The sequence below is a fragment of the Urocitellus parryii genome, chromosome 1 (genome assembly GCF_045843805.1).
Source record: "Urocitellus parryii isolate mUroPar1 chromosome 1, mUroPar1.hap1, whole genome shotgun sequence".
NCBI lineage: Eukaryota > Metazoa > Chordata > Mammalia > Rodentia > Sciuridae > Urocitellus > Urocitellus parryii.
The window spans coordinates 135452646-135469417 of record NC_135531.1 but is presented as its reverse complement, the minus strand read 5'-3'; the positions used below and the strand labels follow the sequence as shown (position 1 = coordinate 135469417).

Sequence of the window (16772 nt, the reverse complement as noted above, 5' to 3'; positions counted from 1 at the left end):
CCTGACTCTCAATCACAGGCATAAATAAGCCCTGGTGAGAGCCTCCCCAGCTTCTAGCAGCTTCCCATCCATCGTCCATCCGCATATAGAGTGGGAAGGCCACAGGCCCTCTGTAAGAGGGTAATTTAACCTCTCTTTGCTTCATTCTCTTCATCTGCAAAATTTGCACAGCAAAGTGCAAAGTTGGGAAGACTGGTGGGATTCCAGGGTGGGGTAGAGAGCTGTAGACTGCTAGGCACTCAGTAGGCCCCTACTGGTGGCATCACCATCTCTAATCCTTTGCCTTTTCTGTTCTCTTCCTGCTTTTCTGCAAAGCCAAACTTTCTGCAAAACCTTCAGCTTTGCCCCCAGGGATACAAAGCTTCTGAACTGCTTCAGTGCCTCCCTCCAGAGCCCTGGTTCCTTTCCCTGCTGCCCCTTCCTTTCCTTCAGGCGAGGCTGGGCTGAGGCAGTGCTCTGGCTTGCCTTGGTCCATGGCAGGCTCCTGGATGGCAGGGTACCGAGGAGGAGCTCGGTGAGTAACCACTTGGGCTAGGGGGATGCCCATTGCCTGGCTGCTTTAGAGTCCCCAACAATATGTTGCTAGCATCAACTAGCAGCTCAGCTGCAGCAGCTCCCGGAAGCTTATATTTTCCTCTGAAAACATCCTGTCCTGAGGGGCGTTCACCTCAAAGAGGAGGAAGGAAAATGCAAGTAAACGAATGCATAGAAACCACGAGAGGCCATGGGCCAGGCCAGGCAGCTCAGCAGGATTCAGCTAGCTTTGAGGGTGCCTCTAGAGCTGGCCTGTGGTTTTTGCCAACCCTGCGTGTAGGGACTCTAGTCCTCACCTCTGCTGTGGCAGGCCCTGTTATCTGATGTGAAGGCCAGGCTGCTGGTGGACTGGCCACACACACCTGGCAGGGTTCTGTTACCATGGCAACAGCCTTGTTTCAACAGGTGGGACTGAAGCCTCCTGGTCCAGGAGGGTGTGGCCTAGCCATCCCCTAGCCCTTCCAGGTCAGCTGGCCTCATGGCCGTGGCTCTTTGCTCTGTGGTGGGCGTCTGGCACAGGGCGTCCAGCGTGCTGTGGGCGAGAAGCTTTCGGGCCGTCCTCTGGAGCACCATGTCCTGGGCAGTAGGGCCAGGAGCGGGGGCTGAGGATAAAAGAGCATGAGTGAGGGCTCTAGCAGCCTGGTCCTCCAGGCCCCGCTGGGAATATCAGCAGAGGTGGGGTCTGCAGGAGCCCACAAATCAAGAATCTTTTGAAGGTTTAGGGGACCTGCCACCTTCTGGGAAGTTCGTTCTCATGACCCAGGCCTCAGAGAGCATCCTACCCAGCAACTACCCAGACTGGAGCATTTAAGCACCACTGGTTCTGGATGGTGGCTCCAGACACAGGCCTGAGAGGGCTGCAGGGCTGCCTGGAGCCAGGAAACGAGCACCTGGAACTGATCAGGGTCAGTCCCTGGAGCCTAGTTCCCGGCAATACAGGCAAGAGAAGTGAGAATTGAAGGAGGCCTTTTGAAAGAGTGACTCTTGGGATACCCCAGAGGAACTGGACTGGTTTCTCTCCACAAGAAAAGGGTGTTTTCTAATTTGTACATAGGCACTGTATGAACTAGCCTTTGGTCATTCTAACTCCCAGAGCCAGTGGGGATGGGGAGGAGACCAAGGAGTCTTGGCTGCTAGATGGGATGTCCCCTGACCCTAAACAGTGATCCCAGCTTCTCCCAGCCTCCAAACCTTTGTGCTGTTGTGACACTATGCCCAGTCCCAGCCTAGATTGCTGTACCTAATGCTGCCATGTTTCCCGAAGCACCATCCCACCCCCATGCCTCCACACTGCTAGACCCAGCCTTGAGGGTTCGCTTTAATTCTTTCAATAAAAACAATGCAGAGTATAATCCCAGACCTAAGGAGGGGCAGGAGGCAGACAAGGACACAAGCAACTACAACAAGGTGTGGTCGGTGTTGCAGTGGAGGTATAGCAGAGGACTCTCCTTAGACAGGAGGACAGGAAAGGCTTCCAGAAAGAAATCTCATTTATATGAGCCTTGCAAGATGGATAGGAATGGCCGAGATGAGTTGGGAAAGAGTGCCCTGGGCAGAGGGCACAGCATGGTCTCTGGAGCCAGTAGTCCTCCATGGCTAAAGCATGGAGTAAGAGGAGGGCAAAGGAGAGGGTGTGGCTCTCTGGCATCCTTGCAGACCTAAGAACTCAGAACAGGGTGATGGAGTACTGTATGACACAGGCAATTTTCTCACCTCCCCAAGCTTCACTTCCCACGTGTTGAAATGGGAATATAAAATGCCAGCCTCACGTGGCTTGTCACATTTGGCATTTATATTACTCAGCTTCACCTCTGTGCACTTGCCAAGCAGAACAATAACCATAGCAATACCCACCCTTCTGTCTAGTCAGTGTCTGCCCCTGGAAGGAGCACAAGGCCTGAGGTGTGGCTCTGCCATTCCTTCCACAGACTTTTTCCCCAAGGGTCTCTCCCCAGCTCCATGGCATGCATCAAGAACAGCCTTTTGACTGAGGAGCTTGAAATATTTGAAGTCACAGTGGCAGATGAGTACACAGGGGCATGCAGAAGGTCTGGGGGGCACTGAGAATTCTAAAGGCCTTCATCCCACAAATCTTCAGTGAATGTCTGCTGAGTACAGAGCCTGGACAGCAGAGGTATCTGGCAAGCTGGAGGCACCCCTACTATGCCACAGCAGGCCGGCATAACTGGGGTGTGATGGCTAGGACCTTAGGGCCATATCCAAATATCACCATCAGATGGGCTCCCAGTGCCAGTGGCCCTGGCAGGCAGGTATGGCCAGAACTCATATCAAGGGTCCCTGACCTCTAGAGCATTTTTAGGGTCAGGAAAGCACTGGCTCGGTACTAGAGCACTGGCTCTAGGACTAGTACAGTGCCCCCCCCACTGCATCCCCCCAGCTTATTCTGTCCACAACAACAAGGCCCCAGCAGTACAGTAGGTGACATCCTAGCTCTGCCACTGTGTGTGACCTTGAAGTTGTTTCTTTATCAATCAAATGAGGATAGTATCTATCCATGTCATAGATTTGTTTTAGGAATATCCTAGTTAAACTAAGGTGCTCAGGACTGGGCCTGTCATTCAGCTCAGCTGCCACTAGTAAATGCTCTTCCGGGCTTCAGTCTTTTGCTTGGTACAGAGTAGGAGCTCAGTTGTACACCTGAACAATCATGCATGCTGATGGATCCTGGTATGTGAGAGGTTCTTCTCCTGCAGTCCCTGCCATAGGGAGGCCTTCTTGGGAGGGCCTGATTAGGCAGATCATGCTCCTCTAACCTCTTAGGCTCGAGCCCAGAGGAAACAGCAACTTTCTTCGCTGGGAAAGTGTTGTGGGGCTCAAGTGTTTGGGGGTTTTCAGAGTCAACCGTCAGAGGCGAGGGAGTTTCTCTGCTGGTGGTGGCAGGGGCTCTCAGCGTGCACACAGCTTGTGAGCACAGCAGACCGCTGCGGTCTGCAGGGAAAATGCCGACTGTGTTTATTTTTCACCTGAGCCTGCAGGAAGTGGGAGGGGGGGTTGGGAGGAGGCAGGGGCAGCCCAGCCAGACCCAAGATCGACTCCATAGCAGACACCTACCTCAGGAGTCCCCCATTTCCACCTCCCTCTGCCTGGCCCTTTCCTGACTCCAACCTGCAAAAAAAGAGGACGACACACTAGAGCACCAGATGAGAAATTTCTAGCCATCTGCTATGGAAAGTGTCCCTAAAAGGGAGGAGCACCTTTGGGATGGTAGACTTGAGTAGATGTGGAGAAAGGTCTTTGAGCAGTAAGAACAATGTAGCATCAGGAAGGACCACCTCTTCTGGGAGTGAGCCGGATCCAAGCATCCAGCAGGAAGCTGGACAGTATTGGTGGGGACTGATGGGTGACTCTCAGCCTTAGGGTCTGAGTCCTGGATCTGTCCTGAAGTGCCACAGGCTGGTGGGAGGGGCCATGAGGGCTCAGGCAAAGGCAAAGAACAGGGACCTGGGGTATCTTGAGAGAAGAGTACAGACATTACTTATGTATTAATGCATCCCATCATGCTCTAAGCCCTTACTATGTACTCTGCTCTCAGAGTAAGAGAGGTGAGGTTGTGCTCTTGAGGCACTCAGGGCCTGGTGGGGATAGTCCATCCAGGCCTGCCTCCCTCCCTTGGGGGCTGGGCATGGTTACCATAAGTGAACCCACCCTGTTTTCTGGAAGCCTGACCCTGGGACAGTCTTGTGCTGGAGCCCTGGAACGGGCAGGGGGAACAAGGGGCCCTGTGCTAGACGGTTCACCTCTGGCTACTACCACTAGATACGGAGAGGGCTGGGGAGTGAGGCTTGGAGGCAGCCTGCATGAGCATGGAAAGGACTGCCCACCCCAGGCCCTCCAACCGCCAGTAAGCTCTCTGCCCCACCCTGCCCACCCAGCACTTCTGTGGCTTGGCTGGAGGCTCCTGCTTAATGAGGCTTTTCCCCTGTTCCCAGGGAAGGTTGGTAGATAGGACAAACCCATTTCCCCCAGAACTCTCATCATTCCACTGCCTTGTCACGTGCATACATAGCAGGCCAGCAGCTATAGTTTGAGCTGTTTTCTCTGAGGTTCCACAGGCCCAGTCTGAGCTGTGCTGTGACCTGGGGCAAGCCACCCTCTTGCTGCCTTGCAGCGGCTCTGGGCAGAGTGCATAAGACTGTCTTCCTAAAGCTGGCACCTTGGATTCCCGGCCCTGCTCCTAAGGTTTTTCAGGGTCAGAGCTGTCCATACCCAGCTTTCCCTCTAAGCTACCCAGGCCTCCTCAGTCCTAAGGGTTAAGGAGCCAGAGCCAAGTTTGGATGGTAGCGCCTTCTCTGAAGCAGGAGTGTAGACTTGAAAACCTCCTGATTCTGGAGGCAACTGTAGAGGTGTCATCCCACCTGGGGAGCTGAGGCTCCAGGCGTTTGTACCTTTAGATAGTGAATGGTGGAATGCTTTCTGCCAGGGTCTAATGTTCCTTTGTGCCCAGTTTCCCTGCCCTCAGCTGCCAAAGCCTACCATCTGGTTAGTGCTGTTCTGGGAACCTGTTAGGACAAAAAGACCTCAGGGATTTCTAGGAAGCTTCTTACTTGAATAGATGCTTAGCTTCTGCTTCCCAACTGACTTCATATCAGAGGATGGAGAAGGATGCTGGAGGCTGAAACACCTATGGGTAATCCTGGGTATTGTAAGCAAGAATAAGAGTGGAAGATGCCAGAGGGAGCCTCACACAGAGCTTTGCAAGCCCCAGGTGAAGAAAACAGTTAGGGAGGCCACTGGAGGATTTAGGCAGATGAGTGACATGACCTGACTTATTTGGCTATTGGAGGAAAGATTGGCAGAGGGCACAGGGAGGAGACTGCTGCAATTGTCCAGGTGAGAAGTGACAACAGCTTAGACTAGGTAGGGGACAGGAAAGAAGGTAAAAGTAGGTGGATTCTAGATTTATTTTATTTTTATTTTTTTTGCAGAAACTGAATCCTAGAGTACTCTCTCAGCTTTTTTTCTTTTGTGACAGAATCTTGCTAAGTTGTCAAGGCTGACCTCAAATTTGTGATCCTCCTACTTCAGCCTTATGAGTAGCTGGGATTACAGGTGCATGCCACTGCACCTGGCAGATTCTAGATTTTGAGGTAGAAAGTTGGTCACGGGGTATGAGAAAGAGAAGAATCAAGGACGACTCCAAGGTTTCTGGTCTGAGCAACTCTTCAGGTTGGAGTTATCAACTGAGGAAGAGAGGAGCATATGGAGTAGAAAGTCAAAAGTTCTGATTTGGATATGTTGAGTTTGGGGGGCATTTTAGACCTCCAAGCAGAGTTGAATAGGCATTTGGAATGTGGAGTAACATGAGAAGTGGGTCTGGAGATATAAATGTGGAGTCATTGGATGAAGATGTTTAAAGCAAGAGCCTGGAAGAGAAAGGTATTGGGGAGTCAGAAAAAGTGGGCCTGTGGAGTTGGAGGGAAATTAGGCAAATGTGTAGCATTCTGAAAGCTAAGCGAAGAAACTCTGCTTCAAAAAGGAAGGAGAAACTAATTGTGTCTGATGCTGCTAAGAAATCAGGTAAATGAAGACAGAATTGACCTGAGAGTTCAGAATTGTGGAAGTCATTGGGGACCTTGATAGTAGTTTCTGGTAGAGGAACGGGTTGAAGGAAGAGTGAGAGCTGAGAACTAGAGGCTAGGCCTGCTGGGGTTTCTATAAAAGGGAGTGAGACATGAATTGGTAGTTAGGGGAGGATTTAGATAGAAGTGGCAGCCTGTGTGCACTTTGGTAGGGATGAAATTGGACTTGTGAGGTGCTTGGCACAGTGCCTGGCATGTGGTAGGTACTCAGTGTCTGATGGATATCACATGTGTCCACACATCCCACACCTGCCCCAGCCTACCTCTTTACCTGTTGCTAGCCATCTATCAGGACATCAGCTCCTGTCTGCCTGGGGCAAAAGAACTGGTGCAGCTTATAGCCTGGAGGCAGGAATGCAGGGGCAGATGGCAGGCCGGGGGTGTTGCTGAGAGCGGTGGGAGCCTGTGCCCAGCTGGGAGCTTCACTTCCTGGTTATACTCGGTCTCATACCCAGCTTTCCCTACATCCTTACCCTGGACCCCCAATAGACAAGTACCAAGGAACCTGTGCTAGGCTCCAGCCTTTACCAGGAGAGGAAACTGAAGATCTGAAAGAATCTGGTTAAATTCACCCGGCAGGGAATTTTATCCTAGGAGGCCAGAATACAACCACCTTCTCATTACTGTCTTGCCCCAAAAGATGTCCCCTCTTTCTTCTGTGCCATGGGTCTGAGATCACTCATCTGTACTCTTAGCCAGCAGCATCCCCAGAAACATTCTGAGTGGGAAGCTGAGCCTTGACTGGATGATGAGTCTCCAGAGCTCTGGTCTGCGTAGGTGTGCACTGAGGACATGCAGAGCTGGGCCTTGGGCATGGCAGTGACTCCCTGTGGCTGGGTTATATAGAGAGCCCTTTCCCCCAGCCTGCTGACTGAGTCATTTCAGGACAAAGAGCTGTGCGCCTAGTGTGAAAAGTGAGAGTCCTGAGGAAAGTAAGAGTGCTGAGGAAACCGGAAGACTGGGGGCTGGGCAGGTTGGCCCCACCTCTCTTGAGTTAGGGGACCAAGGGGGGGAGGTCCTGCCTGGTGTCACCATATCCAGTTAGCACTGAGGTGGGGCTAAGGGTCAGACTTAGGACCCCCAGTCTAGGGGCTGGAAGAGGAAAAGCTCTAAGCCTTGCTGCCTGGGGCTGGTGGCTGTGAGTAGCCCTTATAAACAAGCCACTGGTTCTCAAACAAGCTGGATATTCTCTGGGAAAGGTAGGTTAGGAAGATTTCCCAGAGAGAGATGCCTCTGGGAACTGAGTGCCCAGAAAATCCAAGAGGTTTTGATTACCTGGGCAAAGTGTGGGGGCTAAAGGGCAGAAGACTGCACTGCTGGACACAGGGTGGGTTGAGTGGTGGATGCCCTCTTCCCTGAGGCCTGTGGTTTTGGCTAGCACCACTTCTTTGACAGTTGAGCTGCCCACACTGCTCACTGCAGCTCTGCCTATATGCATGTCCCTACCCTCATGACTTCCTCCTTCAGGACTCCCCAGGTTCACCTGCCCTCCTAATTTTTCAGAACAAGGCCAATCAGCCAACCCACAGTGTCCCCCAACTGTCTCCTCTCTACGAACATTTCAGCAGCCCACACCCCACACCTGCACCTTCGGACATCAACCAGAAACAAGGTATGGGCCTGGAATAGGGAGGGGTCTGATGTGAACAGCCTAAGGCCTTCTATTTTATGAGAGAACCTGAGACTGTGCAAATCAAGGGTCCAAAGAAAATGCCAGAAAGATAATTTGGGGAGTCTGAGGGAACCAGAGGACTGGGTAGATGGTGCCAGGTCACAGAATATGAAGCCTTAAAGTTGGGGTAGAAGCCTGCCCCAGTGGCAGTGTGAGCTTCTGATCACTATGAGCAGCTTCCTGTCCTAGTGAGAAAATGGAAAGTGGTGGTTGTGATGGCTGATTCACCTCCCCTCAGCCAAAGTCATTCTGAAATCTATTGTCAGCTGTAGGAAACCTGCTGACTCAAACCTGAGGGACTGGTTAGTAGGGGGGAGGCCTAGCATCCCAGGTAAGGTTCCTCTCGACTAGGGCCTACCTCCTGGTCAGAAAGCCAGGCAGAGCCCCCAGCAGAGAGGCTCCAACTGCAGAGCTTCAGTGGCCCAGGGAATGGTGAGGCCTAGCCGCCACCTCCTGAGGACTGCCTACTGGTCAACCAGTGCCCTCTGGCAAGTCACCCAACCCCTCTGCCCTTGATTCCCTTGCCTGTCAGAAGGCCACTGTTTTCATGCTGGGATAGTCCTAAACAAACCAGTTTGTCTGGACCTCTAGCAAAGAGAGGTTGCTCTAGGATGCAGGAACTGCTGAAGTCACCCCCAGATCAAGCTAGCCCAGTTACTTGGCTCCTCTCCATGGCAGGAGTTCACAGGCCTCTGCAGACCCCTGACCTCTCTGGCTTCTACTCTCTGACCTCAAGCAGCATGGGACAGCTCCCTCATACTGTGAGCTGGTGAGTATGGGCCCAGTGGGAAGGGGAAGGGGGCACTGTGTGGTGGTTGAACGTTGCCTGCCCTTCCATGTTCTTTACAAACATCATAGGATGACCAGCAATTGTATCCCAACCTGCTCTGAGCTAGGGGTTCTTGTGGTTGGTTCCCTGGCCCAGGGCATTCCCCAGAGAGCTTGACATATTTCCTCTAGAGAGGCCAGAGAGCTGGCTGTTGGTTCCAGCCCTATGAAACCTGAACTCTCCATCATGGGAGAACTCTGGAGCCATATGAGTATGTGAGGAAGAAAAGGTAGGCCTGAGCAAGGAGGTGACAGCATGAATAGCCACCAGAGAGGGTGCTGCTTCTCAGCTGCCTGGTGGGCAGGGGGACACTTCCCACTAACCTCAACACCTGCTGTTGGCTGGTCTCTTCCATGGCTGAGCTGCTTGAATAGCAGGTTCCCCTTGTCCCTGTGGTACCTGATTGAGCTCAAGCCCCTGACCAGCCTGCTTGGAGGGTGTACTAAGGCTAGGCTAGAAAAAGCCAGCCTGGACCCAAGTCAGAAGGCCTGACTGTGGGCCAAAGGATCTATCCTCAGCTTAAATGGGGTCTTCGCAGGCCACTTAGTCATTTACTTGTCACCCATAACGTTACCTGGAGGAGAGCAGTCAACCAGCAGAAGGAAAAGTTGGCTTCCCAGGAAGGGTAGGGAAGGCCAAAGATGCAGCATGCCCCCTTTCCCTTACCCTGCACCCATGTTCAGCACACTCCTTCATTCCCAGATTCTCTTTGGACAAAGTGCCATTATAAATACAAATCTGGACTATCCTCAGGATCAAAGGTGGGATGACAGTGCTTAGGCCAGGCACAGTGGCACACACCTGTAATCCCAGTGGCTCAGGAGCCTGAGGCAGGAGGATTTCGAGTTCAAAGCCAGCCTCAGCAACTTTGTAAAGCCTTAAGGAACTCAGTGAGACCCTGTCTCTAAATAAAATACAGAAAAAGGGTTGGTGATGTGGCTCAGTGGTTAAGTGCCCCTGAGTTCAATCCCCAGTTAACTCTCCAGAGTACTGTAGGCTAGTAGCTCCAAGGCCAAGAGACTTGAGCCTAGAGGGGATATTTACCCAGTTAGGCTCTAATGAAAGTCTTTAGGGACAGGGAGGGAGAGCCCTATGTTCTTAGCTCTTACCAGGCAGCACCTGGCTGCCAGACTCTGAACTGAGCCTTACTGTGTGCCAGGTAAGGTTATGGGTATCAGGGAAGCACTGCTTCAGCTGTCTGATCCTTAGGTCCCTGACTTCTCCAAACTCAGTTTGCCCAGTGATCCAGGCAAGAAGCCAGGCAGTTGCAGTACACTGTTAGCATTTCTTTGGATGGGGGCTGTAGGAGCCCATAGGGGTACCTTATCTAGCTTGGAATCTCTGGGCTTTTGGAGAAAAGAGTGACAGCCAAACAAGACCCAAAGGATAAACAAATAGTGAAAGCAAGCAAATTGAAGCAGAAAAATAATCCAGACATTATGAGTAGAGGATGAGAGGCCCTTGTACAGGTATCAGCCCTATATTATCAAGGAAATTTAGGAGACAGGCTAAAGGGGCCTCAGGAAGCCTGCTAAGCTGGGTCCCAGGAGAATAGCAGTTCCAGCCCTTAAGCACAAGCTGGTCCAGTGAAATAAGGGCAAGGTGAAGTACAAGTTGCCCCCTGGTGGCAGATGCCAGAAGTAATCCCAGCAGAAGCCAATCTGTTTCAAAGACTATGGGTCAGACCAAGAAGGTACAAAAGCTTTCCCCATGTCTGGTTGGCAGCCAGACTGCTAACAGCTGTCTCTCCCAACCACAGGCCCAGCCCTCCTCTCTACCCCCTGTCCCCTTCCTGCGGATATAGACAGCACTTCCCTGCCCCCACTGCAGCCCCTGGCACCCCCTACCCCAGGTGAGTCCCCTACCCCTGCAGCCAGGCTCCTGCTTCCTGTTGCCCAGGCTTAAGTGCCCACACAAGGCCATGCTCAGGCCAGTGCTTACCCCGTGTTAGTTGTTTGTCCATCTGTCTGCCTGTCATCCTGCAGCCCCCTGCTGCCCTAATGCCTGACAGCAAAACTGGTAGGAGTGTAAGAGGCCCCAGTCCAGGCTATATGTGCAATAAAGCAACAAAGAAGCTAGGATAGCAGTGCATGCATAGCTCAGCCAGTGTGCAGATGTGTGTGCACTCACCTCTGTTCTGCATCCCTACTGGAGCATCCCGTGAGCTCTGCCCAAGTTGAGGCAGCATCTTCTACCTAAGTGTCCCCAGCCTCTGTCCTTCAGGGGGTTGCCTGCTCAGGGATCCTATACCTGTGCAAGCAGCAAGGGGCACAGTGATCTCCACAGAACAGTAAGGAAGTAAGCTGGGAGGTGAGTGCACAAGTGTCCTTTCATTTAGCTTATTCCCTCAGTGACAGACCTGGTGTCAAGAATGTAACAGCAAGGAATTCAGCAGTCATTTCCAGTTCCACTGGAGCTCCCAGCTCAGGGTGAGAGGTATAGATACAGCACAGCTATAAGTGGGCCAGTGGGTAATCAGGAAGCCCCCAAGGAGACTGCAAGCAGGCTTGATGGGTCAGAGAGCGCCTCGTGGAAAGGGTTAACATTTCCTGACAGGGATAAAGGGAACAGCTGTAACAGGGCTTAGCTATGGGTGGAGAGTGCTGGGAAATGGTGTAGAAATAAAGCTAGAAATGTCAGCATGGATGCTTAAGCAGGGCTGTGCAGGACTTGGGGAAAAATCTGGATTTTATTCTGTGGGCAGTGGGAAAATTTCAGCATTCTTTTAAATGGTCACGCTAGCTGTGTGTGGAAAGGGCCCTGGAGGGGGTCAAGTGGGAGTGAGGAGGCCCACAGGCAGCCCCCAGCTCTTCAGCCTGACTTGGTGGCAGCAGGTGGGGAGAAGATGATACATTTGAAAGCTACTTGGGACTATTTAGTAACCACCCGAATGGCATATCCATGCAGTGTCTGTGTAATGTGTGAGGAGCAGATATTTGTACGTATCTCTGTATATGTGTGTCTAGGTCAGTGGGGATGGGGAATCTGTTCCTCTGTGTCCTTGTCTACTGTGCATGGGCCTCCATGTATGTCTGAAGGTCTGCCCATAATTCCTGGCTCAGTGTTAATTCTCTTCCTGTTTCCAGGTTTACCCACCCATCCTTGATGCTGGGCTCTGGTGTCCCTGGTCACCCAGCAGCCATTCCCCACCCGGCCATTGTGCCCACCTCAGGGAAGCAGGAGCTGCAGCCCTATGACCGCAGCTTGTAAGTAAAAACACACTCTGTGGGTGAAGGGGAACAAGAAGGTATAAGATGGGCAAGTGAACAGATCTACTGTCAGCCAGGTCACATATGCCTCCCACCAGACCCAAGAACTGCCTGGTGGCCCCTCTAAGCCTTCTTGTGGCTCTGGCTACTGACCACTGTTTTAGCTCTCTGCTCATTCATTTGGGTCAGCTAAAAAGAGTCCATTTACAAAGCCTTAGAGGATCATACACTTACGCACCCACACTCAAGGAAGGTGTTCAATGATTAGCGGGGAGGGATTTGGTCCTGAGCAGTCTGTATATCTGTCCCTTAGGAAGACACAAGCAGAATCCAAGGCAGAGAAGGAGGCTAAGAAGCCAACCATTAAGAAGCCCCTCAACGCGTTCATGCTGTACATGAAGGAGATGAGAGCCAAGGTCATTGCAGAGTGCACACTCAAGGAGAGCGCCGCCATTAACCAGATTCTAGGTCGCAGGGTGAGGCCATGGGGCAAGTGGGTTGGGGGGACTTCTGATCCCTTTCACCCTGCTGACTCTGTGATGCACCCCATTCTCCCCCACCCCTGCAGTGGCATGCACTGTCAAGGGAAGAACAGGCCAAGTATTATGAATTGGCCCGTAAAGAGAGGCAGCTGCACATGCAACTATACCCAGGCTGGTCAGCGCGGGACAACTATGTGAGTGGCCAAACACATCCAGCAAGGGTGGGCAGGGGAACCTTCAAAATACTGTGTCTCAGGCCTCAATCTCAGGTGGGAAAACAGCTACTGTCCTGACCAGTACAGATGTGGTATAGAGGAGGTAGGGGCATGGAGAGTCCAAGGCTCAGAAGAAGCAAGCCTGGGGAGCTACCCTAAAGCCAAGCCCACACATCCTGTTCTGCACTCTAGAATCCATTCGCACATGGGATGTTGCCAGTATTTGGGCCACATGGTAAGAAGGGGAAGGGGCCATTCAAATTGTAGACCAGATTGGGAGAGGGAAGAACCCCTAAATGTACTCCATGGCAGCCTAGCAAGAACTGCAATCAAGAAACTATAGGACCCCCAGGTTGGAGGAGCGTGAATGTCCAGAATTCCAGGGGTAATTAGGCTAGGCAGTAGCTGCAGATAGCCCAGTGTCTACCTCCCAAATCTAAGTATCCTTCCTTTTTTCCCTGCAGGGGAAAAAGAAGAGGCGGTCAAGGGAAAAGCATCAAGAATCTACCACAGGTGAGGCCTTGCCTCAACAGTAGTCTCCTCTCCATGCTCCCATTTTAAGAGCAGCTCTGCTCTGGCCCAGAGGGGTTAGCAGAGCATTCAGCCAGGAACCTTCAGGGCCTGGGCCCTCTGGAAATGAAGGCCTGCATTTCACAAGTCAAATTCCCAAGCAAGGAACAGCTATACTAAATCCAAGGGAAGACCAGCTCCCCTTGACACCCAGGGGAGAGGGGTCTTCATTTAGCAGGTGATATATCCTCCACTTTTGTCAGCCCTACCTTTGGTTAAACTCTACCAGTGTGGTTCCAGGAATAAGCCAGAGTATGCTGGCTGTCTAGTTCTGCTGAGAGGAGGAGCAGGCTGTCTGGGCAGAAGCTGACCAAGGCCCAGGCCCAGGCCCAGCCCAGGTCACACAGTCTGCTAGCTAGTGCCTGGCAATTTCTCCACCATCATATCCCCATCTCTTACCCTGGTTTCTCATGGCAATGCAAAGTGCTCTGTGTAGAGATCCCAGGAAACCCACACTCTGCAGGTCTCCTTCCTGTGGGTGAATTCCTGCTTCACATGCGTGACTTTCTCAGCTGTGTTGCCCCTACAGTGGGAAGCTGGAAACTAGGATTGGGACTGTGCAGACAAAGTCTGTAGCTCTTTCTCTGAGGCTACACAGAGTGTAAGTTGTAGCCTTAGCCCTTAAGGGAATTTGGGTCAGAAAGACTGGGCATTGGCAAGAATGAAGAAAAACTGGATAAAATAGGAAGGCAGTCGGGAAAGAGATGGACAGCCCCAGTGCAGAAAAGGCTGGATCCCAAGAGCCTCCCTGGGCTTCTCTGCAGTCTCCAGGTTAGAAGGGTTCCCACAAGCAAAAGAGAGGAGCCAGCCTGAGGACCCCTACCCCACCTCACCATTCTTCCCTCTGACTCTATTGCCCAGCTGGGTTACCTCCTTTCCTGAAACCTTGCTCTGGGGCCTAGGGCTGTGCCATGGAGAGGTCCATTCTGCTTGTGGGGGCTGTGGGATGTCTATAACTGGCTAACACTGATATTACCTCTTCTTTCTGGGCCCTGCTCTGCCCTGCTGCCTGCCTGCTCGCCCTCTGCCCTGCTCTGCCCCTCTGGCATGGCTGTGAGCAGACACTGGCTCGCCTAAGAAATGTCGTGCTCGCTTTGGCCTCAACCAGCAGACGGATTGGTGTGGTCCCTGCAGGTGGGTTTGTCCCCACCATCATTCTCCCTTTGCTTCAAGCTGCTTCCCTGACTACACATGTTCTGCTGGGCCTGCAGCCCCCTCTGGTCCCTCAGCCCCCTGGCATACCCAAGAGATAAATAGGGGAACATTGAACACAGATTGTGACAGCACTTGGGTCTAGGTGGAAGCAATGGAGGAGGACATGCAGAATGTTCCAGAAAGGAAAGCAGACTTAAAGAGATTGCTCTGGTGCCAGTCAGGCCTAGTAGGTCCTTAGCAGACAGATCTGTCACCTATCACTCAGGAAGCCTAAGCCCCTAAATCATTATGGCTTTCCACTTCTTCAAAGTGGGACCCATGCCTGTTCGATCCCAAGCCCTTAAATCTGAGAAAAACGAAATGATAACATCAGACAACCACCTAGACAACCTTGTCGCCAGGCAGCCTATGATTTTCTTCTCTCATACCTACTGAGATCAGAGGGCTGGAGAGGTTAGGAGAGAGAAGCAGCATTACTCTTGGACTGTCTTACCCAGAGAGCCCTGTGGCACTAAACTTCTGTTTTTTTATCATGGGTATGAAAAGTTTCATCCACCAAGTGGTTAAAGATGCCTTTTTTAGGCCATACCTGACAGAGCCAAGGCTGAGGGTACTCAGACAGTAAGGTCACTGGCTCTATGGAACACTTGTCCAGCCCTTTGGTATGCCTATCATTGTCACTATTCAAGGGCAAGGAGAAAGGAATTTGAGGGTGGAGGCATGTGTGCATACATGAGGTCCTCCTCATTCTGTTCTACTCAAAAGACCAACTGTGGCTTTGAGAATTCTAGGTTGTAATATACAAGAGTCCCAGTCCACTACTTCTCCCCTTAGCCCTGCTCTGAAGACATGGATTGCTCAGCCAAGAACTACAGGCATTGCAGTCCTTTGCCTTAATGTAGATCTGAGTCCCCACAAACATGAAACAGAAGCTTAAAGATCCACACTAGGAGATGGCTTCCTTGGGGGGAGGGGGGCCCCCACAGGCCAAGGTCCCCACCTTGTGGTTGTTCTGAAAACTGCACCTGACCTAGTCTGGGCCAAACCCAAGAGTTGCAGGGCTGATTCAGGTTTGAGGACATAAGCACATCCATCACCCAAGTCATGGGAAAGGACAAGAGGTCAGCCAACCTGTACAAAGACAGCATTTTTTGGTTTTGGTGTATGACTGTGAATTCACCCTCTGTTTACAGATAACTCTCTTCACTATTCCTAGGAGGAAAAAGAAATGCATTCGGTACTTACCCGGAGAAGGCCGCTGCCCCAGCCCCGTTCCTTCCGATGACAGTGCTCTAGGCTGCCCTAGGTCCCCAGCTCCCCAAGACTCACCCTCATACCTTCTGCCCCTCTTCCCCACAGAACTGCTTGCTAGCCCAGTGGAGTCGGCACCAACATCCCCATGTCTCTCCACTATTCTCAGTCTCCCTGCCCCTGGACCACCACAGGCCCCTCACAGCACCCTGCAGAACACACAAGTACAGCAACAGGAATCTCAGAGGCAGGCGGCCTAGCATGCACAGGACTCCTGGCCTCCTCCAGAGGTCTAACCCTTTAGAGAAAGCAGAAGAAGCCCTAGTCATATGGAAACTGGCCAGCAGGCCTCCCAATGCTCCATGTAGGGTCCATGCCCTGAAGATTTCAGAGGCTGAAAAACTTCTGCCTGAACGTGAGGCCATCAATTCAAACTTCTCAAGTGGTGGGACCATATTAATGCCAGTGTGTCGTCTCATTAAGGGAATCCTGATGCCTGTGGCAGCCTACATTGTGGTGTCCCCCACCCTGCTCCAAACCATGTGCTTTACTAGCCAGATACCCTTGTCTCCCTTGCTTTTCTGCTATAGGTCACAGAAGGGCAGGACTAAGCTCAGCTACATTCTCTACAGAAATGCCTCATCTGTCCTCTGCCACACCCTTCCCACACCAGACACTTCCATGGATCAAGAATAACCTGTTTTATCAAACAACATCTGAGCATGATCACAACCACAAAGCTCAAGATGACTATGCTTCTCCAAAGGGAATGGAGGAGCTGTTTACAGAAAACCAGCTGCTCTTCATAAGCTGGACCAGAGGAAGCCTCTTAGTATATTCTCAGGAGCTTAGAAGAGGAGGAGGGAATAGAATAGGTTTAGGCCTAACAACTTATCAGGCAAATGTGGGTTCCTGAGCAACTTAAGAAACCCTGACACCAAAGCTCAGGCACCAGATGATGCAGGCAAATAGTTCAAAGAAGTCATGGCCCAAATCTAGTATGTATCCCTCTCCATTCAGTCTTTTTCAGAGTTCCATTTCCAACTCATCCATGTCACTTGAGCCAGCTCTTGGGCAATTTAAAGAGAGTAAACCCAAAACCTCCTCCAATAGCCAGAGCTTGCCTTCTAGCATTCAGACCAGGCCAGCGTGTTTTTTTTCCCTTTGGGGCTGAAGGAAAGAGGACTGTTAAAACTAAAGGAGCCCAGAAACCTCTAGTGGTGGACATAGGTTTTCACCACAGCCTACTTTAATC

At 51.8% G+C, this 16772-nt stretch overlaps 1 protein-coding gene across 7 annotated transcripts in view; it reads left to right on the top strand.

The window, feature by feature from the left end:
• Tcf7 (transcription factor 7) overlaps window positions 1-15851 on the top strand; it is a 29895-nt gene extending 14044 nt beyond the window's left edge. The window contains exons 5-12 of one of the 7 annotated variants that reach the window (XM_077801705.1): window positions 7638-7746; window positions 8485-8575; window positions 11722-11841; window positions 12158-12320; window positions 12413-12520; window positions 13006-13054; window positions 14173-14245; window positions 15483-15851. In XM_077801705.1, coding sequence (XP_077657831.1) covers window positions 7638-7746; window positions 8485-8575; window positions 11722-11841; window positions 12158-12320; window positions 12413-12520; window positions 13006-13054; window positions 14173-14245; window positions 15483-15777 — 1008 coding nt within the window. In that variant the 3' untranslated portion in view covers window positions 15778-15851. Of the gene's footprint in view, window positions 1-7637; window positions 7747-8484; window positions 8576-10394; window positions 10488-11721; window positions 11842-12157; window positions 12321-12412; window positions 12521-13005; window positions 13055-14172; window positions 14246-15459 lie in introns of all 7 variants that reach the window. The other 6 variants (XM_026400189.2, XM_026400191.2, XM_077801718.1 and 3 more) reach the window with 6 other exon arrangements.
• The last annotated feature ends 921 nt before the right edge of the window (window positions 15852-16772 follow it).